Source organism: Staurois parvus, unplaced genomic scaffold (genome assembly GCF_062004578.1).
Source record: "Staurois parvus isolate SC_StPar_1 unplaced genomic scaffold, SC_StPar_1.0 ptg000884l, whole genome shotgun sequence".
NCBI lineage: Eukaryota > Metazoa > Chordata > Amphibia > Anura > Ranidae > Staurois > Staurois parvus.
In genome coordinates, this window is record NW_028318680.1 from 437,250 (window position 1) to 465,000 (window position 27,751).

The window sequence follows — 27,751 nt, forward strand, 5'->3', positions numbered from 1 at the left end:
TAATATTATTAAGTCAGCAGAGTTTTACCACATTTACTAAGCTCTGGAGCAACTGCACTTGTACAGTGCACAGTTTATTTGCCTTTTGTAAATCAACCCCTATATGTAGTAAGCAATTATGGCTGCCCCATGTATAGATAGCATTTATATTATGTACTATATCTGGAAGCAAGTTTCTTAAATGAGAAGTACAGTGTCATGGTCTGGGTCAGGTTCAGAGACCAGTTGCTATAGCAGTGTTAAGGCTTACCTGAAACCAGCAGGATAGGTACACAGGCAGGTCACCCTGGAAAAGGACACAGGCTCCCCTGAGGTGCGGGGTCTAAGCACCAACCGGTTTTCACCAGAGCTCCTAATGGTGGCGATGGATTTGACTGCGTGTTAGTACAAGGCGCAGATCTCAGGATCACCCCACCAGGGAATGAGCAAGCCAGAAACCAATAGCAGATCGAAAAAGTTAAGGATCAAGCAGAAGTAGAGTCAGTTAACCAGCCAAGGGTCGGTCACAAACGGTAGTATATGAGGATGAGGCAAAATCGTAGTCCAGGAACAAGCCAAAGGTCGGTAGCGAAGGTATAGACGGCAGCAGGAGAGACAAGCGGGATATTGGCTGGTGAAGGCACAATAATCTGGCAAAGAAGAAATGCAGAGGCATGGCATTTATTAGGAAGTTCATGGGAGGAGCAAGGGGTTCAAGGTTTAAGACCAACAGGGCCAAGGCAGGATCATCTGAACAATTGTCAAGGGAGCTGTCCAGCATTCCAGGTGGCTCAGCAAGAAGAAACATTGCCTCTCACCGCAGAAGGCCTAGGTTCGAACACAGGCTCTGACATACAGCCAAAGCTCTTTTGGCTGTACTTCTCCTGTAGATCACAGGAGTGAAGTTTGTTTTGCACTCCCGTGACCCGTTCGCAGCTGACAGCGGGCTGAAGTCTACTGTTGGCTGATGTCACTCAGCCAGTCCAGGCTGGGGAAAAGATCCCAACTTTAAAGTCAGGATCCACCCCAGAGTCTGGAGCGACACCTGGCTCAGCCTCTCCGTCCCCCTCCACAGCCCAGCGCTCCGGTGAGCGCTAGGGGGATGCAGAGCACAGAGCAGTAACTGACCGTCCCACTCTCTGCTCAGTCACTTGATCGCGGAGTTCTCACACTGGCAGTGAACAGATGCAGCTTTGGACCAATGTATAAACGGGGGGAAAATAGCCCTATTTCTTTTTTTTAAAGAAAATCTGTCACTTTTCTGGTCCTTCACCATGCTCCCCCACCTTGCAGTCCTCTGTAATTACCTAGTCCTTCCAGGTATAAAGCAGCATGTGACTTCCTCCATGGATGCAGTGCTTGGGCTTCAGTGGGCAATCTCCAGTACTGAACTTTGTGAAAAGAGGAGGAAGTTAGCCCTGTTTAGCTCCCAACACCATCAGCATGGAGCTCGCACAAGGTTTGGCTCTGACAGAGGAACAAGGCAGAAGGGAGCCCAGGGAATGCGAGTATCAGTGGGTGGGGTTTTTCCTTACTGCCATTTTGCCCACTGAGTATCTTTTAAAACATAAATGTATATTGATATGATTTCTCATGGTAATTATTATTAATATGATAACATATCTTGTATGTCAAAAAAGAAAGCGGTGAAACACTATGGATAAGTAGACAAACCTTTTCAATGTGTATTTTTTATATGTTCTTGATGTGTATATGTGTTTACATGTTTGTTACTAAGATGTTGCTTATCTATTTGTGCTTTTCATTCACATATGCAATATTGAACACATAGCCATCACAAAAATTAAACATGTTAAAAGTAAAAAAGACAAACACAGGTTTGCAAAAAAAAACCCCAAAAAACTATGCAATGGAATAGAAGTAGAAATATCAAGCATGAAAATGTTTACATTTTAGAATTTTCTTTAGGTGATTTCACACAGTGGACTGAAATCTGAAATGGGGTACATGCTCACAGTTATAATGAGATTACTGATTATCTACACAGAACCTTGCTGGCAGAGACTGGCAAAAAAAGGTCCTGCTTAAAAAAACCACTTAAAATGGTCCATCAAATGTTTGCGTTTACACGTGTATAGTTGCATAAACATCCATACAGGGCTTAGCTGCATAAAACTCTCTTCTCATTCCATTACATTTACACTTGTGTGCATTTCCATGCATGTACATGCATTTTATATGCAGGTTTAAATGTGTTTATATGTGTACATTATTGGCATGGATGCAGTCAGGGAATGTGAGGTGGAATGTATAGTGCAATCAACCCCTTGCAAGTGCCACTGACAGCTTGCTTCAGAACCCAAAGCTCCCACAGTGCACCACTTAGCCCCTTGTAATACTCCTAAACTCTGACAATCTGCTAACCTCCCAGAGCTCCCCCCACAGTACCTTACAGCCCGTCCAGAACCACCCTCCCCTGATAGTGCCACCTATCCTGCTACAGAATTCCATAGCTGTCCTCATAACCCTCTTAATGGTGCCACCTATCCTGTTACAGAGCCTTAGAGCTCCTAGTTCACCCACATAAACCCCCAATCCAGAGCCCCTAGTGCAGCTTATAGCCCCCATATTTTTTTCTCCCATTGGCATCAAATTTGGGATATTTTTTTCCTTCTACCAGCCAATAATTCCAGAGTTTTCTTCATTCAATTGGATACCAACCTCCAGAGTATTTTTCCTCCTAACCAAAGAAACAAGGGCATGGTTCCTTCCATTCACCACTAACTCTGGGAATTTTTTTTTCTTACTGACCACCAATACTGGGGCATTTTTCCTCCTATGGGATTACTAACACTGCGGTATTTTTTTTTTTAGCGTTATCTTATTGACCAGTGATGTTGTAGTATTTTTTTTCCTTCCCACTGACATGTGAGTTCTGGGATTTCCTCTCCATTATTATTTTAAGTACTGCAGATGATAGGGATATTTTGCTGTTTGCATCAGGGGGCAAAAGGGTTAGGTTTATCCCTTACTACAAAACCCCTCTGTGATTGTATTATCTATAAAATAATGAATAGTTTAATTTTATTTAAATGCAGTCAGCTTGCTTCATTTTCACTGCATATAAAGTGCAAGTTCATTGGTTGTAGCCAAATAAAATAAGTGATTCTAAAGTTAGCTATCAAATAGCTCCTAAAACAGGGTCAAAATTATGCAACTGAGGGCAATATATGTAATGGCTTTTGTAATGTTATTGGCCAACCATTGAGACTGATCCTCAGAATTTTGATTTGGTTTCCATTACAGTTTGCAAAAGGCACTAGCTTGTTTGGTTTTTTGTTGCTTTTTTTTCATTTTGACCAGATATACAATTCAGAACCTGCTGTGATATAGCCATATATGTAAATTAAATTTTTTAGTTTGGTATCCTTAGACATGCCAAACTATTGTAGCTACTGTCACGATTTCACTTCGAAATGTCATCATTTATTTTGTGTGTAAACAATTGTATCATAGCTTTTTGTCTTTTGTTATTTCATATATTTTGTCTAGTCTAGAGTATTAGTTTTTGTTTTGTGTTACTCAGATCTTCTGGTTATTTATGCAGTCTTTGTGTTTTAAAAATGAAATTCTACACAGAAGGTTTATCCTATCGATAGAGAACCTGTCAGCTGTCATCAGCACACGGTTTCTTGGAAAATAGGAGTATTTTAGAAATTAGTGCAAAATGGTCCCTGAATACAATAGCAAACCTATACTAAATAAAAATTTTGTGTTTATAAGATCTGTCCCCTAAAAGTGCCTCCACAGAAAGTATGTTGGTCTGTCAATAAGGAAGAAAGCTTATATATCTTAGACTGAATAATCCCATTTTATTGTCCTGTATCTATTAGTATATCACAGAACATAAAAAAAAATCAACTGTAAATCATTGTGTCTATGTTGTGTTTTTCCTGGTTGCCATGTTTCATAATTTATCTTAAAGTACCTTAACTAAACAGCCTGATAAAAGGTAATTATGGGCAAACTAAAAAAATAACCTAAATGATGCAGACTGTCACTGGAATTACCATGGCAGTTTTTAACTATAGAGTCCCTTCTATAACCTAGTTTTATTACCTGTTGATCCCAACAGTAGATCCATTGTTAGTCATTTCCTGTAACAGAGCAAGTTGTCCAGCAAAATGGGCAGTTTGATGGGTTGGGCATACTACAAACTTTTTTCAAAAGACAAAAAATAACTTGCTGAAACTTCCTGTAAAGTGTTAGCTAAATTTAAAATGTAGTTTGTCTGTCTTTATCCTTAGAGTACATTTAAAGTATACCAAAAGGCACATTTTTTGTTTATTTTAGATAGAGATAAGAGGGATTAGAACACCTGTCAGGTTGTTATTTCGGTCTGTGTCCACATTAGGAAGATTCAAAATCTTTATTTGTCCTGTTTACCACTATCGCCAAATGTGAAAATGAAAAAATCTAAAATTTTGGGTAGTCACCAGAACAAAAATAAAGTGAATACCTTTCAATGAAAACACTGGTAACTACTAGGAATTCATTTTAAAGGAATTTCCTCTTCTTCTCTTCCTGTGTTGGTTTTGTGATGGGAAGTAGAGCGAAATCTCCCCAATGAGACACCAACACATGGCCATCTAAGACTTCCATTTACACAGGGTGGCAATGCTGCTATTTTATGTCACTGCAGCATGTCAGTGTTATCACTGGATTATAGGAAGTTGTAAAATAAAGGATCTATTGGTAGGAACAATGGTTTAGACTCAGAATGACAGTAAAAATATAAAAGTAGTGACAGACTGCATCATTTATGTTGTTTCACTTTAAAGTTAACCTGTCATGAGATAAATATGGTGGCTCCCACTGCTGAACTCCTTTGGAAAAATCTTCTTTTCAGGATGTCATGCTGACCCTCTTTTTTTTCCAGCACTGTCTAAGTCACTGGCCCAGTGAATTGGGCCTGTGGCTTGCTTATACAGTGCTCAGGATAAATGAGTACACCCATTTTGAAAAGTAATTTTTCAAGAAACATTTCCAAAATTTTGACAAAATTGAGTTTTATAGAACATTTATTTAGCTCATTACATGAAAGAAAGGTTAATAATATAATTTAGATTACAAAATATTCAGTTTTACTCAAAATCAGTTGATGCAAGAATGAATACATGCCACAACAAAAACTACTCCATTTGGTATTTTGTATGACCTCCATGATTTGTAAAGACAGCACCAAGTCTTCTAGGCATGGAATGAACAAGTTGGCAATATATTGCAAGATCTATCTTTTTCCATTCTTCAAGAACAACCTCTTTTAGAGCCTGGATGCTGGATTATTATTATTTTATTATTATGTCAGGTACTTATATAGCACTGTCAATTTTACGCAGTGCTTCACATACATATATTGTACATTCACATCAGTCCCTAACGCTCAAGGGGCGTACAATCTAAGGTCCCTAACTCACATTCATACATATACATACTAGGGACAATTTAGACAGGAGCCAATTAACCTACCAGCATGTCTTTTGGGGTGTGGGAGGAAACCGGAGTACCCGGAGAAAACCCATGCAGTCACAGGGAGAACTTGCAAGCTCCAGGCAGGTGGTGCCGTGGTTGGGTTTTGAATCAATGACCCTAGTGCTGCCAAACAGAAGTGCTAACCATTTAGACAGGAGCCAATGGAGAGTTAGGGATGGTTAGCCAATGGATGGTGAGCTATGCTCAACGTGTCTCTTCAGAATTCCCTATAGATGTTTGAGTGAGTTCAGATCAGGAGATATACTTGGCCACTGAATCACTTTCACCCTGTTCTTCTTTAGAAATGCGAAAATGGCCTTAGATGTGCGCTTTGGATCATTGTCATGTTGGAAAAGTGCACGACGACCAAGGGCATGGAGTGATAGCAGCATCTTCTCTTTCAATATAGAGCAGTACATCTTTAAATTCATGATACTGTCAATGAAATGCAGCTCCCCGACACTAGCAGCACTCATGAAGCCCACAGAAGGACACTGCCACCACCATGTTTCACTGTATGCAACAGGTATTTTTCTTTGTACTCCTCACCTTTGCAATGCCATACAGTTTTGAAGCCATCAGTTCCAAAAACATTTATCTTGGTCTCATCACTGCAGAGTACAGAGTCCCAGTAGTGTTCTTCTTTTTCAGCACGGGCCTTGGTAAATTCTAGGTGAGCTTTTTTATGCATGAGCTGTAGGAGAGGCTTCCTTTGTGGACGACACCCATGCATGCCATTCCTCTGCAGTGTACGCTGTAATTTGCCACGGGAAACAATCACCCCAGTTTGGTTTTCTACTTCTTTAGCTAACTGCAGTGAACTTGCATGGCGATTTTTTTTCAACCCTTCTTACCAGAAGATGCTCCTGTCGAGGTGTTAACTTCCATGAACAGCCTGGACATCTCTGAGTTGGTTGCAGTTCCATCTTTGTTAAATTTTTGTATCACTTTTGCTACAGCATTCTGACTGATTAGTAAAACTTTGTTGTTCTTCTTATAGCCTTCACCTTTGTTACGTAAAGAAATTATTTTCTTTCTCAGTCCTTGTGACATTTCTCTTCCATGTGGTGCCATTGCTGACAGCATGAAATGGGAAGGGGTTTTCTTTGTTGAGTAACTCCCTTTTATAATCAACTGTCACATTAGATTATGGACACCTATTTAATGAATAATTAGGCTCACCTGTAGTTGAATTCTTCTTAATTGGGATTTTGTGGTCTAAAATTTAGACTGACTTTCATTGGAGGTGTATTCATTTTTGCAACATGGTCTTGAATGAATTTGTTAGAATTTTTTTTTTTTCTATTTCAATCATTTTTATTGTATTTTTTTCTTTACAAAAATAAAGAGGAACAAGACATAACAAATTAATCGTTGCTTTGACTGTATCATTCAAAGAAATATTGAGATTCTTACATAAAAGAAAAGGCACATATGGATAGCCAAATACATGTGTATTGCCCTCAGGGGGGTGAACGAAAAAATTATTTTTTGTGTGTGCAAATTAACAAATCTTGTTTGCAGTCAATGGCCCACATTTTGGGAGTATTTTGTAGTATAGTATTCCTAGCAAATGTTGATTATGAAAGAAAAGTAAAGGTTTTCTGACAAATCTGTTGGGGTGTACTCATATATGCTAAGAACTGTATGTATACTTGATGAGGGCAGCGATTTGATTGAAGTCAGAGAGTTACCAAGACCAGGCAAATAGTATTTTCAAAAGGTCACCATTGGCGATTACTTAAACACTCCTCTGATACTGCTTTTAAACCAACATGACATGTCACGTACTTTTCAGAGGTATAATATGACGATAAACATTTTTGATGATCAGCACAGAGGTGCCAGATCAAATTTGGAGTTTAGAAGCAGTAATACATTATAACTAATAAGATTTAAAGCGTAAACCAATTAGTGGTATAAAAATATAAACAACATAGGCTTTTAGGAGTTGACAGCAAAATCTACTGCTGGCTGACTCCCAGCATTTTCTTTCCTTCTTATTTGTCAACACTGCCAGTGCATATAACTCATTTCATTAAAAGAACCTCTATTCACTAAGAGTATTGGTGCCACATTAGATTATGGCTGAAATAATCTAGTTCTAAGGATTGGAAAGTAAATAAGTAGCTCTCACTTTAAATAATTTTATTCTTTGAACTCTGCTGAAACCTGAACAAACTTTGGGGTTCTACAAACAGATCTAGCCATTCTTGTGTTCCTTTGCCAACTGAACAGTTCATGTTTAGAGAGAACTAATATATATATATATATATATATATATATATATATATATATATATATATATACATACACACACGCACATACATACATACATAGAACTATTTTTTCTCTCAGATAATAAGGCATTATCCAAGGTTTATTGAAAAATTGAATGGAAATTTGATCCCCACCCCCATCCCCCCAAATCAGAGGAGGGCTGCACCACCAAGACCTGGTTCCAAGGCCATAAGCATGTCTGATTCCCTGGTCTGTTTCCTGGCATTCACCCCTTTGAAGTGCTGAAGATGTTGTTCGTTCATTCCTATTAAAACCTTAATTCAACCTTATTAAAAATTTTACAATGTAAAGGGTATCATTACTAAAAACAAAATGCTTTTTCAGTGCAGTTTTCCTTGAAACTGGTGCATGTCCTCTTTGGAAAGTCGTCTTCGTGCAAAACAAATGCCTATGCTCTGTTGCCATTAACTGTCTGTCGTCAGTGTACAGTGGAGATATTCTTTAGTAAAACCACAAGAAGATGTGCATTTGCACTATGCAAACAATTAATGTAGAGATGATTGCATCCTAAGGAAGCAGTTTAGCTGAAAGCTATGGAACTTTGGAGTTCAGTACACAAAACACTAATCCTGCACACTAATTCATACAAATGTTAGAACATAGAAATTCCAATAAATCTATATATATATATATATATATATATATATATATATATATATATATATAAATAGAAGTTCTTTTTTAATATTATAATATTGTATGATGGTTTCTAAAGGAACTCTATTGCATTTTTTTCACAGTGGAAATGGAGTTTTATACATGCATATTTATGTATGTGTGTGTCTGCATGTGTATACATGTGTGTGTACAGTATATTTCATACACAAAGTGTGTATGTACGTATATATATTGCACAGACTGTTTTAGTCTGGTGGTTTGATCCATCCCATAATAGGGATCCATTCCCTGATAGGCACATGACATTTCCAAACAAGTGAGTCCGTAAACAGGCTGTACAGCTCTTTTTTGTTTTTTAATTTTTTTGGGTAGAGCTTGGATGGGGTGAGAGTGAGCCTAGGAATACATCCGTAACTGTGAACTTGAAAAATGAGGACACCAAGTCTGCACTAAACTTCAGGGTGAAGGCGCCCCCTTTGAAGTGTATAGATGAACAGAACAAAACAAGGATTCCTCAACAGGAATACTGTCCCAAGTGTACAAAATAGCAATTGCCGATCTCCCAGTAAAGCTTAGGAAAATCTTTAGATCTGGAAGGCTGGTACTCATTTTTCCTGATCTCAGTGCAGCCATGTGCAAGGTCAGTCACTCCAACTGCCTGTGTCCTGGACTCTTAAAAGGCTTTCTGTGAACACAATTGTGACAGAGGCATAGGCAGGACAGAAGGCACACGGAGGATGATAAACACACAAAGCTTTATTGAACTATGGAAGGCACTTAATCAGGGTAGGAAGGTAGCGTCCGGGTACCCAAAAAAGGGGGGAAGAGGGGGTAGGAGTCCAAACAGTTATAATCCGGCCCATGATGGGGCGATTTGGGTAGCGATGGCCCGAGCACTCGGGGGGGGCAGTCCAGGTAGCTACGATAATCCAGACACGCAATAGGCAGTCCGAGCAAGTATTAGTCACACAATAGGGGCAGTTCAGGCAGCAATAATCCAGGCACACAATAGGGGCAGTTCAGGCAAGGGTAATCTGGGCGCACAATAGGGGCAGTTCAGGGCACTCCGCAACATGCGGCTTCCAGGGACACGTACGGTAGGTGGCTTGCAGACACTCAGCAGCAGGCGGCTTCCAGGGACACTTACGGTAGGCAGCTGGCAGACACTCAGCAGCAGGCGGCTTCCAGGGACACTCAGGATAGGCAGCTTGCAGAAACTCAGCAGCAGGCAGCTTCCAGGGACACTCACGATAGGCGGCTTGCAGACACTCAGCAGCAGGCAGCTCCCCAGGGACACAGCAATCAGCAGACAGGGGGCAGCTTCCCAGGGACAAAGGGATCAGCAGACAGGGGCCCTCACGGTGCTCAGCTTTCTAGGGACACAGCAGTCAGCAGGCAGGGGCAGCTCCCCAGGGACACAGCGATCAGCAGACAGGGACCCTCAAGGTGCTCACCCTTCTAGGGACACAGCGGTCAGCAGGCAGGGGGCAGCTTCCCAGGGAAACAGCAATCAGCAGGCAGGGACCCTCAGCGGGGTCTGGGCTGTGGGGGTCTGGCCTTATCTCAGACCCCACACAGCCATTATCTTCTTGAGCAGGGGACCATAGGCTTGCAGGGACTCGGCAGGGTCTTGGCTGTGGGGTCAGGCCTCAGCTCAGACCTCACACAGCACCCTGTCCCAAGCAGGGGACGAACTCCTGGGCTGGATCCTGCTCCGGCCATCTTAAGGCTGGTGCAGGATGCTTCCCGGTTGCACTGGCAACATCCGGTCCAGTGCCGCATTGCCGGGGCAATGAGGCACGCCCCCTGACTCGGGCCATGCTCTCGTGAGCGTGGCCTTTGTCTCCGGCGAGCGCAGAGCATGGGAAGCCTCGTGCCTACACTGCACCCGCCGGGGGGGGATGTGCCTGTGCCGGAGGTCTCTTGGCAGGGGGTCGCGCCTCTCCTGCAACATTGCCTGGAGAGGTGCAACCCGCACCACAGGGGCCGCTTCCTCCCATCCTGCACAGCCTTTGAAGTAGGCTGTGAGGAATCTGCAAGGGGGAAGGGAGGGGTGAAGGGACAGGCAGAGGGATAGCAGGAGGGGGGGGGGGGACAAGGGGCACACCATGACAGCCATACTGTGGGAGGGTAGAACAGAGGTCCCCCACTGAGCAATAGCTGAGATCCCAATAAAATTGGTTGTAGTTCCAGGCAGATTTCCCAGGGATGCAACAGGCCTCAGGCTGGGTCTTACTCCTGCAGGAACCAGAGCCATTCCTCTCTGCACTCTAGCCCATTTATACCCCCTCGGCCCCCTGCTGTTCATCTGCCATATTGACCAGGGATTGGTTGTCGGGATATTAACATGCAGGTTGGGGGTGATATTCTCCCACCCACTATGTGCCAGGGTCCCCTGGCAGACGGGGAGAAGCAATTGAGCCCATGCTTATAGAGCCCATAGCAGGCTTAAAGTGTTACTAAACCCAGGACCCTGCATTCATTCTACCTGGTCTCAAACAGTACACAGAACATGGAAATGCAATTATTTTAGTAAATATAAACGAAATACCTTTTCTCATCAGCAGTTAGAGCAGTGTTGTGACTTATATCAGTGTTCATCAGAGCACTGGTTAAAGCTTGTAGGAGTAGATTTCTCTAGCAGGATGCAGAACCTCTGACCTCTGTCTGGACAGTGCTGATTGGCCCTGTGCTGATTACATGCACTTTCCCAAGAAAAAAAATCCTCTCTAGCAATACACACCAAACTGAGCATGTGCAGTGTCTCCACACGATATGTCTTATCAGGAAATAAGAGGGGGATGCTGGAAGAAGGGGAGGAACAGAGAAGTCAGGATCAAATGCCATTTTTACACAATGCAGAGGATTAACCCCTTAGGTTCCACAGTGAGTATCCCAAGCATGCTTTACCACATATACAGATTGATTTTACTGTTGTGGTTTTAGTAACACTTTAATCAAATAGTGCTCTCACTGGTTACAGGGAGTCCAAAACTAAATTTAACAAATTCTCTCCCCTAGACCAGAGCCTTTATTACTACTCTGCACCCAGACAGCTTGGCATGGGCCAAGTCCAGAAAACTGAAAAGAGTAAGGGTTAAATAATCTGCATAGGAATTAAAGAAAAAGTCTAGATGCTTTAAAATTTCTTTTCCAGATGGTTTAGGTGCAACTTTAAATGTTATAGGGTCACTGCTACAGAAAAGTTTATTTTATATTATTCTTCATTTGGTATGGACTGTTCACCTACAGTGGTGGTAATATAACTGGTCACAATGAGTTTTTAGGGGGTTTTTTTTATTAAAGGGGCATACTGCTGCTAGCAAACCATGTCTTCTATTCAACACTTCAATTTTTGTCTTAGTGCGTACTCACACATCTCATAAGTGAGCTGCACTTTGGGACCTATTCCAGGACTCCTTTTTGAAAGTGTGATGGCAGACAGTGAATGGCCAGCCAGTCTATCAGAGATATATGTACTGATACAGGCTCTCACAATAACATGGTTATTTTAACAGAATCAGCTCCAGGACTCTGAGGTACAACAGCCCATGCACACCTTATAGACCAGCCTGTTTATGACTGCAATAAAATTTTTGAGTAAAAAAAATAGACATTACAAAAGGTTCCCAAGCTTGAATAACACAGGCAAACCCTTAATGAAAGTATTCTGCTTCACTCACGTCATCCTCACTGTAGCTAAATAGGTTCATACTCAAAGGGAAAAAGTCTTAAAATGCAGGTAACTATTTCCAAAAAAGATTACATTTAGCCCTGATTTACACAATGCTGGCTGGCTGCTGTTGCGGGAATCGCATCTCTTCCCACACCCGCAACCACCTTCAGATGAATTGCGCTGATTTTATGAAATGCACAGGGCTGTTATTCATTCTGAATGACACCCCCTTGCATCTCAGCCCGCAGCTCGATTGCGGATGTGGGAACCAGAAGGAAACAGCCATGCAACAGAAGACCATGTGGTTTACCTGCGGCTGCATTTTTAAATAGTTTCATGCACCTTTTTTGTGCGGGGAAACGTGGGCACAGCAGCTCACTGAAATAATTTGGCTGCCGTGCCTAAGCAAACATGGGCCGTAGGGCCTGCAGTAGTCTGAACTGAGCCTAGGGATTCAGTGGTTGATTTACTAAAGGCAAATAGGCTGTTCACTTTGCAAGGAAGTTGCACAGTACAAGCTTGGTGAATGTGATGAAATTTCATATCACAAAGAATACCCGATCACATGCAAGGGAAAAAAAAAATTGTATTTTTGTTGTACACGAGTGGAAGATGGATTTCAGCAGAGCTTCACCTTATTCCATAAGTTCTGCGGAAAATTCCCTGTGCAACTTATTTAGTGCACAGCCTATTTGCCTTTAGTAAGTCAACCCCAGTTAGTGTAAATATTTTCACCAAGAAGAATATTGTCTTTTCATTCTAAAAAAAAGTAAGCTTTCACTCTGTTTCCTAATAGATTTCATTGAGTTTAACACAACTTGGTTCACAGTACATTACACATTCATTTGTTGACCACTTCCCCCCCTCCATTGGCCTCCAAACAGAAAGTTTACTAGAAATTAGGATTTTTTTTTTTAGAGAAAAAACAAATGTTATGGTTGTCTAATTGTCATTTATAAACTAAAATGTGACAAGCAATGATGGAGCTTGTCAATCTAAACAAATAGGACAAAAAAAAGATGCTGGCTTACAGTTATTGTCCAGTTAATGTTGCTCCATTCCTTCTGTTTCCATGATGACAGAAACTGGTAACGAGAAGCCAGCAGACTCATTACAAGATCTCTACAGGGCCCTGGAAAAAGCCAGTTTATCACCGCTTGGAGAACAGCGGCTTTCAACCAAAATGGAGTACAAGAAGTCTTTTATTAAAAGATGTAGTGATCCCGTAGTCAATGAAAAACTACACAGACTGCGCATTTTGAAAAGCACTTTAAAGGTAGGACATTAGAAAGACGTTCTAACTGGACCTTGGGGCATTAAAGTACTAAGCTTTTTACAATTTTAAGTCTGTAATCAAAATATACTGTTAATGTGGATTTCATTCCCAAGGTGAACAGTTAATCCCTAAGTAAGTCTAAGGAGAACTACAGGTAAAGCATGAAATTCAGTAATAAGCCACAAAAAGCTGCTTATGTGCTTGTATATTGTTCTTAAAGTGGAACTTTAGTCAGAAAATGAATTCCTGCTAGATTGCTTCAGGCTGGCCCCTTTTGTAGGTATAGCTATAGCAAAAAATTAAAAATAAGTGCCTATACTGTTTAAATTACAGTGATACACTGTCTCCCCCTGCTCTGCACATGTTCATTTGCTCTCTGCTTTCAGGCCTTGTACCGAATTTGTAGAGGCCGATCTGATTGCTTAAAGATTTACTGTTGTTCGGGAACTCAGGCCTTCAGCGAAATGGTGGCCTCTGGCAAAAAACAGGAACAATGTTGGAGGCAATTTATAGATTTACAGCACACACCAATTTTGGTAGCATAAGTATTCATATGGAATGTATGTTCCTTGCTAAAGAACATTATTTTTATATCACGTTGTTAGGGGTAAAGTTCCACTTTAAATAAAGTGTTTGAAAAGCAGCCACATTATATTGACTTTCCAAGGACCTGTTTGTCAACCAGAATTTGAGCTTGGTCCACATGTTTTTGTCACCCCTAACCCTTTATATATTTACCTTCTTACACAGACTTGTGTAAGTTTCAAGTTTCTCTGGTCAGAGCTTACACAAAGCTAAGAATCCATAGTAACCTGTGCAGAATGTTTGACCTAAGCAAAAAAAAGAAAGCCACACATCATATTTTTTCCTATGACCATTGTTATAGCACAGGTGGAGCTGAAAATTTAAAATTCTGTAAACAAACGCTTAGAACTTACATGTAAATAAATAACAGGTGGACTTAACCTGAGAATATGTAAATTCATAGATATTTGGTCTTGAACAGGGGCGGACTGACCATTGGAACACTCGGGCACTGCCCGAGGGCCCGGGGTCAGTAGGGGGCCCCATGAGATGCCCCTGGCACCTTTTTTATAGGCTTTTTTGAGTTTGGGCAAGGACACAGGGGCCCCATGATCCCCTATTGCCCAGGGGCCCCATGAGTTGTCAGTCCGCCCCTGGTCTTGAATAAAGTTCTTTAAGACAAGGTTGTTGTCTCACTTCACAAAATGATTACCTTGAAGGTAGCTGGTCAGTATACAGTCAGGTCCATAAATATTGGGACATCGACACAATTCTAACATTTTTGGCTCTATACACCACCACAATGGATTTGAAATGAAACGAACAAGAAGTGCTTTAACTGCAGACTGTCAGCTTTAATTTGAGGGTATTTACATCCAAATCAGGTGAACGGTGTAGGGATTACAACAGTTTGCATATGTGCCTCCCACTTGTTAAGGGACCAAAAGTAATGGGACAGAATAATAATCATAAATCAAACTTTCACTTTTTAATACTTGGTTGCAAATCCTTTGCAGTCAATTACAGCCTGAAGTCTGGAACGCATAGACATCACCAGACGCTGGGTTTCATCCCTGGTGATGCTCTGCCAGGCCTCTACTGCAACTGTCTTCAGTTCCTGCTTGTTCTTGGGGCATTTTCCCTTCAGTTTTGTCTTCAGCAAGTGAAATGCATGCTCAATCGGATTCAGGTCAGGTGATTGACTTGGCCATTGCATAACATTCCACTTCTTTCCCTTAAAAAACTCTTTGGTTGCTTTTGCAGTCTGCTTTGGGTCATTGTCCATCTGCACTGTGAAGCGGCGTCCAATGAGTTCTGAAGCATTTGGCTGAATAGGAGCAGATAATATTGCCCGAAACACTTCAGAATTCATCCGGCTGCTTTTGTCAGCAGTCACATCATCAATAAATACAAGAGAACCAGTTCCATTGGCAGCCATACATGCCCACGCCATGACACTACCACCACCATGCTTCACTGATGAGGTGGTATGCTTAGGATCATGAGCAGTTCCTTTCCTTCTCCATACTCTTCTCTTCCCATCACTCTGGTACAAGTTTATCTTGGTCTCATCTGTCCATAGGATGTTGTTCCAGAACTGTGAAGGCTTTTTTAGATGTCGTTTGGCAAACTCTAATCTGGCCTTCCTGTTTTTTGAGGCTCACCAATGGTTTACATCTTGTGGTGAACCCTCTGTATTCACTCTGGTGAAGTCTTCTCTTGACTGTTGACTTTGACACACATACACCTACCTCCTGGAGAGTGTTCTTGATCTGGCCAACTGTTGTGAAGGGTGTTTTCTTCACCAGGGAAAGAATTCTTCGGTCATCCACCACAGTTGTTTTCCGTGGTCTTCCGGGTCTTTTGGTGTTGCTGAGCTCACTGGTGCATTCCTTCTTTTTAAGAATGCTCCAAACAGTTGTTTTGGCCACGCCTAATGTTTTTGCTATCTCTCTGATGGGTTTGTTTTGTTTTTTAAGCCTAATGATGGCTTTCTTCACTGATAGTGACAGCTCTTTGGATCTCATCTTGAGAGTTGACAGCAACAGATTTCAAATGCAAATAGCACACTTGAAATGAACTCTGGACCTTTTATCTGCTCATTGTAATTGGGATAATGAGGGAATAACACACACCTGGCCATGGAACAGCTGAGAAACCAACTGTCCCATTACTTTTGGTCCCTTAACAAGTGGGAGGCACATATGCAAACTGTCGTAATTCCTACACTGTTCACCTGATTTGGATGTAAATACCCTCAAATTAAAGCTGACAGTCTGCAGTTAAAGCACTTCTTGTTCATTTCATTTCAAATCCATTGTGGTGGTGTATAGAGCCAAAAATGTTAGAATTGTGTTGATGTCCCAATATTTATGGACCTGACTGTATATATTATAACAAGGACTGATTATCAACCGGATCAACAGTAAGAAATAGACACAATCTATCTTGTTTTTTTTTATCTTAAAATACTTCATCTAGACCGATTAAAGATACCTGCTCTCTATTTTTTTTTTTAAGTCCGTGAATAAAGGGAATTATGAGCATTGCTCAAACTGATACAACTATGAGATTATATAACCAATACCCAAGAGCTACTGTATTGCCATATTTGTGTTTAAAGCTAAAATTTGTGCTTAACATCTATTGTCTAAATGCAAGAGCCATATGTAGTATTACTTGAATCCTGACGTTATTTGAGTATTTATTCCAGATCTAAATATATAACAAAACCTCCACTTTGCATCTGTGCTAGAGTTTTTCTATAAAACAGAATGGTCACTGCTGCCTATTGTCCTTTTGCATGATGACAGGTCTTGTATCTGCCCCCAACCCTGTCGTTTTTTGCAGGCAGCCTGTAGTGGAAGGACCTACTGAGTCCCACCTTCAGTTCCTATTCTTGCACAGGCTATGTGGTGATGTTGTGTAATTTTACGAAGTAGTGTTTGAGTTTGCAAAAGCACTTGGTGCAGTTTGGCTTTGTTTTTTTGTGGCTAATGAGCTATATATTTTAAAAGAGTTATGGGTTTTGGATTAATTCAATGACGTTTTAGACGGGGGAGAGGGATAAGAACACATGTTGGGTTTTTGATTGCTGTCTTTGTCTCCATTGGGGAGATTCATCATTGTATATTTGTTCTATTTACTGTTAACACTGAGGGTGAAAATGAAGGAAAATTCCAACTCTTGGGTTATCACTAGAATAAGAATACAGGAAAAATCTTCAAATATTGTACTTTTGCCAATTCTGCTGGCCCTGGTTACAACCAGGGATTCCTTAACTTTGGAGGAATTTCTTCTCACTTCCTGTTTTGACAGGAAGTGAAGGAAAATCCCTTCAATGGATCACCAATTGCAAAAAAAAACTGACAAGGGTTATAGCCCTCCCTTACTCTATCCAAAATTTAAAAATCTCCTATCCCAGAGACCCAACAGCAAATTAAAGAAAATCCCTCCAAAATGAGGGAAAATCCCACCTGTAACCGCTTTCACTAGAGCATATGTCCCATTAAGATATTTCCCCTCTTATTCTATAACTTGTTAACATTTTCTTGGTTTACTGCCATGGTGTCAGTGGTTAGCAGGACTGAAACTGATGGCTATTTTCCCAAACAGACACACAAAACAAATGTCTTCTAACTCTTCCTGCCCAAAACTGGTAAAGTATTTGCTGGAATTGCACTTTAAACCTCTTCCATCACAATGTTTCCTTTCCTAGCAGGAATGGTAAATATTTACAGATTTCATTTACATGTATGTCTTGATTTAAATTTTTTTTTATAGCAAAAAGGTTGCTTCCAAAATGAATTCTAGAAATAATAGAAAATTGCTGCTTGTTTAAGAAGCCTCCATATGGAAGGAAGACTGGTTCTGGGGTTTCAATTGCAATTAAAAATTGGAATTTACTTGCTCTGAACCAAAACTATGTGAATGTGAGTGTCTAAACATATGGTGACCCTATTAAATATGGTATATTTACATTTTTTTTTTAGATTTTTTTTTTTTTTTTAAGACTATGGAATTGTACAAGAAGAAGACTGAAGATGAAACCTGATTGGTTGCTATTAACAAGAACTTAAACTGTATTCTCATTTTCTAGTGTCTAATTAGTTCCCATGTATTTTTTTAAAGAATTATTAAGTCAAAGCTGAATAGATAGATTATAATGGATAATTTCAATAATGTAGGCTTGTTTATGCCTGAAAAGTGTTAAAGCAATAGAAAATATAAAATTGCAACTAACTTTGTAGAGCAGGGACAGTGGTTGTAGGCATGGTAAGAAACCTGAAAATCAGGATGCTCTAAGATACTTCCCGGTTCAAGGTCTAATCACCCCTCCCACCTTCAGTTCTTTACTGATTAGTGAGGCTCATCACAGTGATTGGCTAATAGTATGGATCAGTGGCTGGAGATGTGGTTATTATTTCTATACTTCAATGAATCTGCCTGCTCTAATAATGTATGTAGCATTTTTAGATGTTTTCTGTTGCCAAAAGTACACAATATGGTAGCAGGATTGACTAATGAATACAAGCATGCATTTCCAAAAATGTATCTGTATCTGTTTTTCCCACTTTATTTTGTTATTGATCTCTATATTTTTTCTGCAGAACCATAAATGTTGTATATTTGCAATTCTGATATATGAAATCCTAACTCTAAACGAATCATCACTGCTGTTTTTAAATGATACTAGAAAGTGTTTATCTGTCCTGATTTAGTTAGATTCAGGACCTTCTTTGTTTCGTTTTTCATGTACTAGATTATTATGTGAGCATTGCAAAATATGATTTGCACTACAGGAAATAAAAACTATTTCAACATTAGAGATTTTATTATTCTTGCAACTTGCTCTGGTTTTTAAAGTTGGCAGAAAGTGGACTTGTGCATGTGCTCTGTCTCAGTAAAGGGACATGCTATTCCTAGCTCTCTCAAACAACAGCAGCAAGATCGTAAAATGCGTATAAAGAAATACTCTTTGGTCATTATGTGGCTTTTGCTTGACCCTTTGACCAGGTTAGTTTTCAGCTTGTTGGCCTTGGAGCTCTGAATTTACCGTAACTCCTATGAGGGATGTTCTGATTTTGACTCTTTGAATCTAAAAACATTTTGGGAAGTTAACTAACTTCAACCTAAAATGAGCCTTATGTGTTTGCATGACTGTGGTAGGGGTATTGGATTGGAAGGGTGTTGATTTACTAAAGGAGTAGTTCACTTAGAAAAATAAATGTCCACATTGCAAATAAACTTTTCCCTTCGTTTAGGGAATGAGGTAAAGGTCTACTGAATCATCCAATCATTTGCAAGCAAACAACATTTTTTAAAAATTTTCCATGCTTTCATTTAACAAACCCTAAAATCACTTAAAGAATTGGAATTGGTTGCAAATACTTTAAATGTATTTAAAACAACCCCATCTCTACTTCAAATAAAACTTAATCAGAGACAGCCTTTTAGAAGAAGAATACTCATCTTCCAGCAAGTGGCTTTTGCAGGGCTATGGGTACTATTGGTACCCAACATTTTGGTTGTGTCAGCAAGTTTATAAACTGATCTGTTATATTTTTTTCAATACTTTGTAAAAATCTTAACTTCAAAAATAAACATAAACAGTTTCTTCTAGTAAAAAAGCCCAACCCTGCTCATTGCTTGCCTACTTGTTTCTATTAGAAAAGCATTCTAGGTTTTTACCGGTTATGTAATTCATCCCAGAAAATTTGAGAGAGAGGTGTGATCATCTTCTAATTCTGTGTGCATTAATATTTTGCTATTCTGACCTCTTCACAACATTGGCAATGTGGGCTATACAGCATAGCCATAAGCTCTTGTTCACATGGGGCATACGTAAGTGCACCTCCATGGAAGGCCATGTTTACCAGTATGGTAATGCACAGGTGTTCCTTGTATTCCTGTGCAAGCAAGTCCCATTGCTGTCAGTTGAGACACCTTAGTTAATTTGGAACATCTGCTTGCTACAAATTGTGAATATGAAATATTCACCTGACTTAAAAAGAAATATATTTATATTTTAGTTCAAAATGTATTAGAAAAAATAAAATTATTTACAAAAAACTGTAAATTAAATTTTCAGTCTTGACAGTGTTATTGGGTATTCATTTTGTAAAAAATAATATTTGTATCTGTATGTATATCATTATTATGAAAATATGCTTTAGAAAGTTTAACTCTTAGACTTGCATACCACCTTATGGCTGCTATTAGCTGTGTGGTTTCTACAATTTGTATTAAAGATCACAAATAGGAGCCATTACAGGTGGTGATCAATGCTTTATGCCTAGGGATGAATGGAAAGATTTTTGAGAAACTGATTTCTTAAAACTCGCTGAAGTAGAAAGTTTCACTTATTGAACTACATAGATGAAATTTGCTTGGAAAAAGAAAGTATTTGTGTTTTCTTTCCTTTGTGTATTTGAGAACTATTTGTGCACTCTTTGAAGGTGTTTTAAATCTTACTTTTTCTCATGGACTTAATAATGAATAGAGAGAATGTTGTTATGGCATAAGACCAGGCACATAAATGTTAAAAGGAGCTTTTTTAACTCTCATAAATGATTACAGTTTTTGTACCTTTTAAAAACCACCAAAAAGCACCTTAAATTGGACTTCACTATGCCCTCCAGTGCTTTTCACCAAATCTTGTGAATTGTGCTAAACTTTTAGGGATATGAAAACCCAATTTTTTTTCTCACCCCCAAGCACCAGATAAACAAAAAAGTATTTATGTGAAATAAAGACTTGTGGTGGTTAAATAGCTAATGAATGCAACTCTGATATATTTTTCTAAATTAATCAGTGTTTTGTTGAAAAATATAAAGTAATAAGGAAGACTTTTAATATAACATTTTGTTTTCAGGGTTTTTTTTGTTCTTTAATATAGTTTGCTTGATTTATAAATCATTGATTTTATTTTTTTCAGGCCAAAGAAGGAGAAGTAGCTATTATTGATAAACTTCTGGAAAATCCCAGTTTGACATCTAGAGACTTTCAAGAATGGAAGCAGTTATACCTTGATCTTTTTTTGGACATCTGTCAGAAAAGTGAAACAAAAGACTGTGAAAGTGCTTCTTCTGAAGTAGATGCCCTCATTCAGTCTCTATCTCATACACATTCTTATATTGAAACGCATGTATAATTGTTGTACTGTCAGACCTATGCCCCGAAGAATCACCATTTTTTTAAAGGAAATTAATATGAATATATGGAAAGTCTGGTAAAATCTATTTTAATGTTGCTGATCTATGTGAAGTAAGCATTGTATGGCTACAATGCCTTTGTCTTATTTTTGCAATCTGCCTATTTTTATGCTAATAGTGTTCTGCTTTGTGTTATATTTGTGGTTACAAAAATGAATAAAATGTGTATTTAATATGTCACTCAAAGTTAGGGATTTATATTTGAAATAGATTTATTTTCTATTTATACAGAAATTATCTCTGGGTAACCATATACTATTTGGCAAAAAAAACAGAGTAACATTTTTTTATAATTATAGTTCTATTGTGCTCATGCCTCTAAGATGTGCTAAATGCTGCAGATGTATTTTGGAGGTTCTCAAAAAGGACATGAATATTAACTGTAAATTAGGAAATAAAGTTAATGAGACGTTTTATTAATCCAATTACTTACTGTTAAATAAAGAGTTCTTTTAATGTGAATGTACTCTGGGAAATGGACCTGTTAAGATATTATTAGCCATATCACGTATACATACATATATACTATGACAGTGCCAGATTATTGGAATGGCCAGAAATCTACCTCCCTATAGATATCCCAACTTTATAAAAAGCTATCATTAAATGACATTGTTATATTAAATGAAATATGAATTATTATTTAGAGCAAAGTTTACTTATGTATTCCATTAACTATTATACCAGTTTAATTTTTAAATGGATTTCTAAAAAAACAATGTTAAAAGATTTTACAAATGGTGAGTTTGTTTCTATGAAACATTAAGTTCCAATGTACCCTAGTGAATTTTTCTTACTGTGGTTGAATATGCTAAATCCAAGACACATATTTTGCTACTTTACTTCATTGAAGTGATATGGTACCATATACTATGATGTCATATCAAGGTACTCCTGCACAGTTTTTCTCTACTTGTAGAAAAAATAATGTAGCACTTTTTTCATCCAGGCTATAAACCTGTAACTCTAAAGCTATTTTCAAAGGTTTCACAGATAATTCAAATTGGTTTACAATAGATATATTAAAATAACTGGGTGCTTTACGAGAACAAAAAGAAGGCACAAAACTAGCACTACAAACCTAGCGCACTAGTCCTGCAAACATTAGCTGCATCACTTTCAAAGAAAAAATATTTGTGCAACCACTCTATAAGTTTTGAATTTGCTGCTTTACCAGGTTCTGTGCATGCCAATAGCAATGACTCATTAACCAAGGCACTATAAATAGAGCTAGAATGATTGCCATAAATTCCTACAAAACCAGGAGGTCAGTGCCTTTTTGTAACCCTTCTTAACTCAACAAGTTTTGTGTCGCCAGTGTGGAAGCAGCTTTATATGTCACCATTTAAAAAAATTGTGCATACTTCTTTTTTTTTTTTTTTTTTTTTAAAGTGCCTGTATCATTTGATAGTATTTTTTGGAGGTCACCTTTTGTGACTTGAAGGGTGCCCCAGGTACAGGTTGGACTTGTGTATGTACTGTTTTCAAAAGCTTCCCTAAATTCCTCATATTATTAAAAGACCCCAAGGCCTTGTACTTACCGGCTTTTATAAAACCTGTGTGTACAGCAATCATTTACAAAATATTTGTGAAGATTTTGGCAAGCTTCAAGCAGCTTTACTCAAGTATTTTTTATAGTTTTTATCTGAAACTTTAATTGAGAAATGAATGACAGTAGTTGTTAAAGTGCATACATCAGTCCAATTTTTTTTTTCTTAGAAAACTACTTGGAGCCCCCAAACATGTATTTTTTTAAGCAGAGGCCCTAGAGCATAAAATGGTGGGTGTTGCATATTTTCATGTCACGCGATATTTGAGCAAGAGACTTCAAATTCAAGTTTTTTGGAAATCATACACTTTAATGAATTGTAATGCATAAAAACACAATATAATTCCCAATGTTTGGTAAAATATAAAATATGATGTCATGCTGAGTAAATACTGTAGATACCAAACATGTCACACTTTGAAATTGCGTATGCCTGTGGAATGGAGGTAAACTACGGTACCTAGAAATCTCTATGGGTGACACTTTAAAAGCCTTTACAGATTACCAGTTTAGAGTTACAAAGAGGGTCTGGAGCTAGAATTTTTGCTCTCACTCTGTCATTTGTGGCAATACCCCACATGTGTGGTGTGATCGCACTTTACTGCTGGACTGACATGCACATTCATATTTACACGCAAGCAGAGGGGGACAGGAGCGCTTTAATGTTTTTTTCATTTTATTCATTTTATTTAAAAACACTTTTTACATTGTCTTTTAAATTTTTTTTTTAATCAACTTTATTGCTATCACAAGGAATGAGCGACATCCTTCGTGATAGCATGGGCCAGGAAAGGTCGCTAGATCTCTCCTCTGGACTCCAATGCAGCTGATCAGACACAGATTATTCTGACCGGCTGCTTCACTGGCCGGTAACAGACAGGTAAACAAACAACTGAAACTGGAAGTGTCAAAATCCTGGTCGCTTTTGGTTTCTGACGTCCCACAACAACATCAGTTTCTCTCACTGTGTCCCAGGAACCAGATGCCGCCGTCCACATCCTTACCGGGCTCCACATTTGCTCGGGAGAGCCCGGTAAAGGAGGGAGGAGAGACCCCCTTCCACCACCTGTAAAAGTTGTCCAGCAGCTCTATTACTTTTAGCTTGTAGGCATTCACCGGCTGGTATCTCGGTCATCATTGCAGCTCCTGTGATGACCAAGAGAACACCCTTCCTATCCAGAAACATAATGGTACATCACTGGATGGGAAGCCATTAATAGAATAACAGAGGGCTTGCCATGTGAACAAGAGTAACCACATTTGTTAAAGCCTTTAATGTGGAATCCTAGCCAAAAAATAGGATAAACATGAATTAAGATACAGTTGTGTTCAAAATAATAGCAGTGTGTTGAAAAAAGTCTATAAAGCTCAAAATCCTTCTAATAGCTTTTATTTCCATACACACAAATGCATTGGGAACACTACACATTCTATTTCAAATCAAAACATGAAGAAAAATATATCATATTTGTGTTGTTCCTCTAAAAAAATTGAAGAAAAGTGAATAGTAGACTGTTCAAAAGAATAGCAGTGTTTGTATTCTTCTTTACAAACTCAAACATTCACTATATAAACTGAAAATGTTTGAAGATTTTGCTTTCCTTTGAATCACTTAATTAATATTTAGTTGTATAAGCACTGTTTCTGAGAACTGCTGTACATCTGTGTTGCATGGAGTCAGCCAACTTCTGGCACCTGTGAACCAGGATGATTGGACTACATTCCACAGTTCTTCTCTATTTCTTAGTTTTGCCTTAGAAACTGCATTTTTTATGTCACCCCACAAGTTTTCTATTGGATTAAGATCCGGGGATTGGGCTGGCCACTCCATAACGTCAATCTTGTTGATCTGGAACCAAGATGTTGCACGTTTACTGGTGTGTTTGGGGTCGTTGTCTTGTTGGAACACCCATTTCAAGGGCATTTCCTCTTTAGCATAAGGCAGCATGACCTCTTCAAGTATTCTGATGTATTCAAACTGATCTATGATCCCTGGTATGCGATAAATAGGCCCAACACCGTAGTATGAGAAACATCCCCATATCATGATGCTTGCGCAACCATGCTTCACTGACTTCACAGTGTAGTGTGGCTTGAATTCAGTGTTTGGGGGTCGTCTGACAAACTGTCTCTGGCCACTAGACCCAAAAAGAACAATCTTACTTTCATCAGTCCACAAAATGTTGCGCCATTTCTCTTTAGGCCAGTCAATGTGTTCTTAGGCAAATTGTAACCTCTTCAGCACATGTCTTTTTTTCAACAGTGGGACTTTGCGGGGGCTTCTTGCAGATAGCTTGGCTTCACATAGGCGTCATCTAATTGTAACAGTACTCACAGGTAACTTTAGACCTTCTTTGATCTTCCTGGAGCTGATTGTTGGCTGAGCCCTTGCCATTTTGGCTATTCTTCTATCCATTCGAATGGTAGTTTTTCGCTTTCTTCCACGTCTTTCAGGTTTTGGTTGCCATTTTAAAGCATTTGCGATCATTTTAGCTGAGCAGCATATCATTTTCTGCACTTCTTTATATGGTTTCCCCTCTCCAATCAACTTTTTAATCAAGGTACGCTGTTCTTCTGAACAATGTCTGGAACGACCCATTTTCCTCAGAATTTCAGAGAGAAATGCACTGTAACCAGCATGTACAACATTTGCTGCCTTCCTTTCTTAAATAAGGGCAATAATTGCCACCTGGTTTTCAAAGAATGAATGACCTCACTAATAGAACTCTACACTGCTATTATTTTGAACATGTCCCTTTCAATTAGTGATTCAATTACACAGAATCAGCAGCATGCATGTCATGACTGTTGGGTCTGTTGGATTTCTATTACTCTACTACACCTGCTAGTAAATTATTTGCCATGTAGAAATATCATTTCTACCAAAAACAGTGATTGATCAGGTTAGTGATGTCTGACTGCTATTATTTTGAACACAACTGTAAATAACAAAACCAGCCTTTGCTGCAATATTCAGCTTCAGTCCAGAGATTTTCACCACAGTACCTTATTTCTGCTACCAGATGTCCTCTGTCTGCTGGACAGCATGATTCAAACCACTTCCTCTTAGCCCAGGTCATACTTGACTCACCCCAACATATGACTGGACAATGAAAGGAGAAACAGCACAGTGATGAGCTCATCTATCTCTACTCTGCTTTCTCTTCCTATTAGGCTACATACATGCAGGGGTTCATGTGCAGATACATTGCTGCATTCAGAGGGGGCTAAATGTCACTGTCTCTGTATGCAGCAATGGTCTCTGCTATGGCCCCATGTACAAACTGGCTGGTTTCTTACGTCCAGTTTGTGTGCAGCCAAAACTCCACTGAGTCCAGGGCTGGTATTCATGTGTAACTGCTCGGATGAGCAGTTACATTCAAATGACATTGGTGCCTGCTGTTGGTTTGAACAGAGTACAAATCTGACAACCACTGGTGACATGGTAAGACACGGCAAGAATATACTGGCTACATACAAACTCTTGTGTGAAAGTTAACTACATATGCTTCTTGATGCATGAAATGATCAGCACACCCAAGTAGCAAAGGGGGTGCCAAATTTGAACTTCATTCCAGAAATACAGGACCAGCAGCCCATTGACTGAAGCTTGCTGAACACTTCAGAAATGCGTCATAGAAGATTGCTTCATACATTGCTCTTTTACATACTGAAGCTCATGAGTTCAAAGCCCTACTAAAAAAAATTGTTTTTGGCAATAGACGGAAAAAGGAATTTTCTGTAGAAAAAAAAAATGAAGGATACATCCTTTCATTAAATACATCAGGTTGGCATACAAATGGAAAATTAAGCATGGCCCATTTGGACAAAATAAATGTCAAGCAGAGAATATTTTATCCTAGAAATAACAGAGAAATATTTCAGTACATTACTTAAATGTCATGTAATGGGAAATGGATTTAAACTATGTTTTTCTCATTCCATTTCTAGCACATGAGCAATATATCTGATCTACCCTGTATTAGAAGCCTATTAAGTAATAATTTATTTAAGCTGACCCTTTAAATCTACAGTTTTTAGACTAACCACAAAATGGCACATTTTTAACAAGCTTTAAAGTAAAACACAATGGTCAGTTTATGCCCAATATTTACTCCAATAATCTGAAAACAAAATGTGAAGGAAGCTAGACTACAATGGAGGCAATTAACAATGACTGGCACACCACTGTAAATGATTCACCTTTTATATTCTTGCTTAACTAGCACTACCAGCAGCAAATTTATTAGTGGCACACACCAACTTATTGATTTGTTGCATGGTGGTAGCCACCATGACATTTGAGCATGCCTACGATGTGTGCTAACTGAAATGATGCTCACTACAGTGTTTACACCATTGGCACAAATATTTCATCCTTTTTCATTATTATATAGTGCGCGCAATCTGATTTTTTTTTAAACTCATAGCACTTTTTACATAATTGGATGCAACACCACATAGAAATTGTCTTATAGCATTGTTAATTTGGCATGTGAAAAATGCACCAATATTTAAAACATGAAACTGATCTATTTCCCTTTGTTGATTCCCCCCAAAGTATATACGTGTGGGATTGGCCAAATAGTGTTTCAAGGGCAAGTGCAAGGTGAACAACATATTAAAGTGCACTTGTGCCCAAACTATAGACTTTAAACTACATATTCTTAAAAAGCAGGAAAGAGCTTTAAAATAAGCCATTCTTGACCACTCCAACTGTTTTTAATGTAAAGTTATTCTTTCTGCAAGATTCTCCAAGATCACAACAAAGTCTTCACCAGTCAATTCAATCAGCAAACCACATAGAAACGATTGTTTTGTTTACATTAGAGGTCTGCCGAGCCGCCAAGATTATGTTTTTATAAAAAAAGACAGTGGCTGTGTTGTGAAATTTGGAAATGAATTACTTCACAAGGTTTATAGATACAAAGATGAACGATGGTTTTTTTTTTTTTAAGTTTTTTTGTGACTGTTTGGAAAGTGTAATTACTTTGTTGTCCGTGATCTGGGCACAAGTTCACTTTAAAGTGATCTGATTTATGTCTATTCTAAAACTAAAACCATAAATCCCAATCAAAATGTGACCCTTTAAGTGGTTAAATGGTTAAATACACACTGGG

At 38.9% G+C, this 27,751-nt stretch overlaps 1 protein-coding gene and 1 long non-coding RNA gene across 4 annotated transcripts in view; one reads left to right on the forward strand and one right to left on the reverse strand.

The window, feature by feature from the left end:
* Window positions 1-21,544, forward strand: part of CNKSR2 (connector enhancer of kinase suppressor of Ras 2) — a 426,708-nt gene extending 405,164 nt beyond the window's left edge. For 2 of the 3 annotated variants that reach the window (XM_089656051.1, XM_089656052.1), the window contains 2 exons: window positions 13,150-13,343; window positions 20,806-21,544. In XM_089656051.1, the coding sequence (XP_089512177.1) occupies window positions 13,150-13,343; window positions 20,806-21,021 (410 nt within the window). In that variant the 3' untranslated portion in view covers window positions 21,022-21,544. The remainder of the gene's footprint in view (window positions 1-13,149; window positions 13,344-20,805) is intronic. The other variant, XM_089656053.1, reaches the window with a different exon arrangement.
* The window catches only part of LOC149442492 (uncharacterized), a 104,862-nt gene that overhangs the window by 22,287 nt on the left and 54,824 nt on the right, over window positions 1-27,751 (reverse strand). The gene's annotated exons all lie outside the window — the stretch shown is intronic.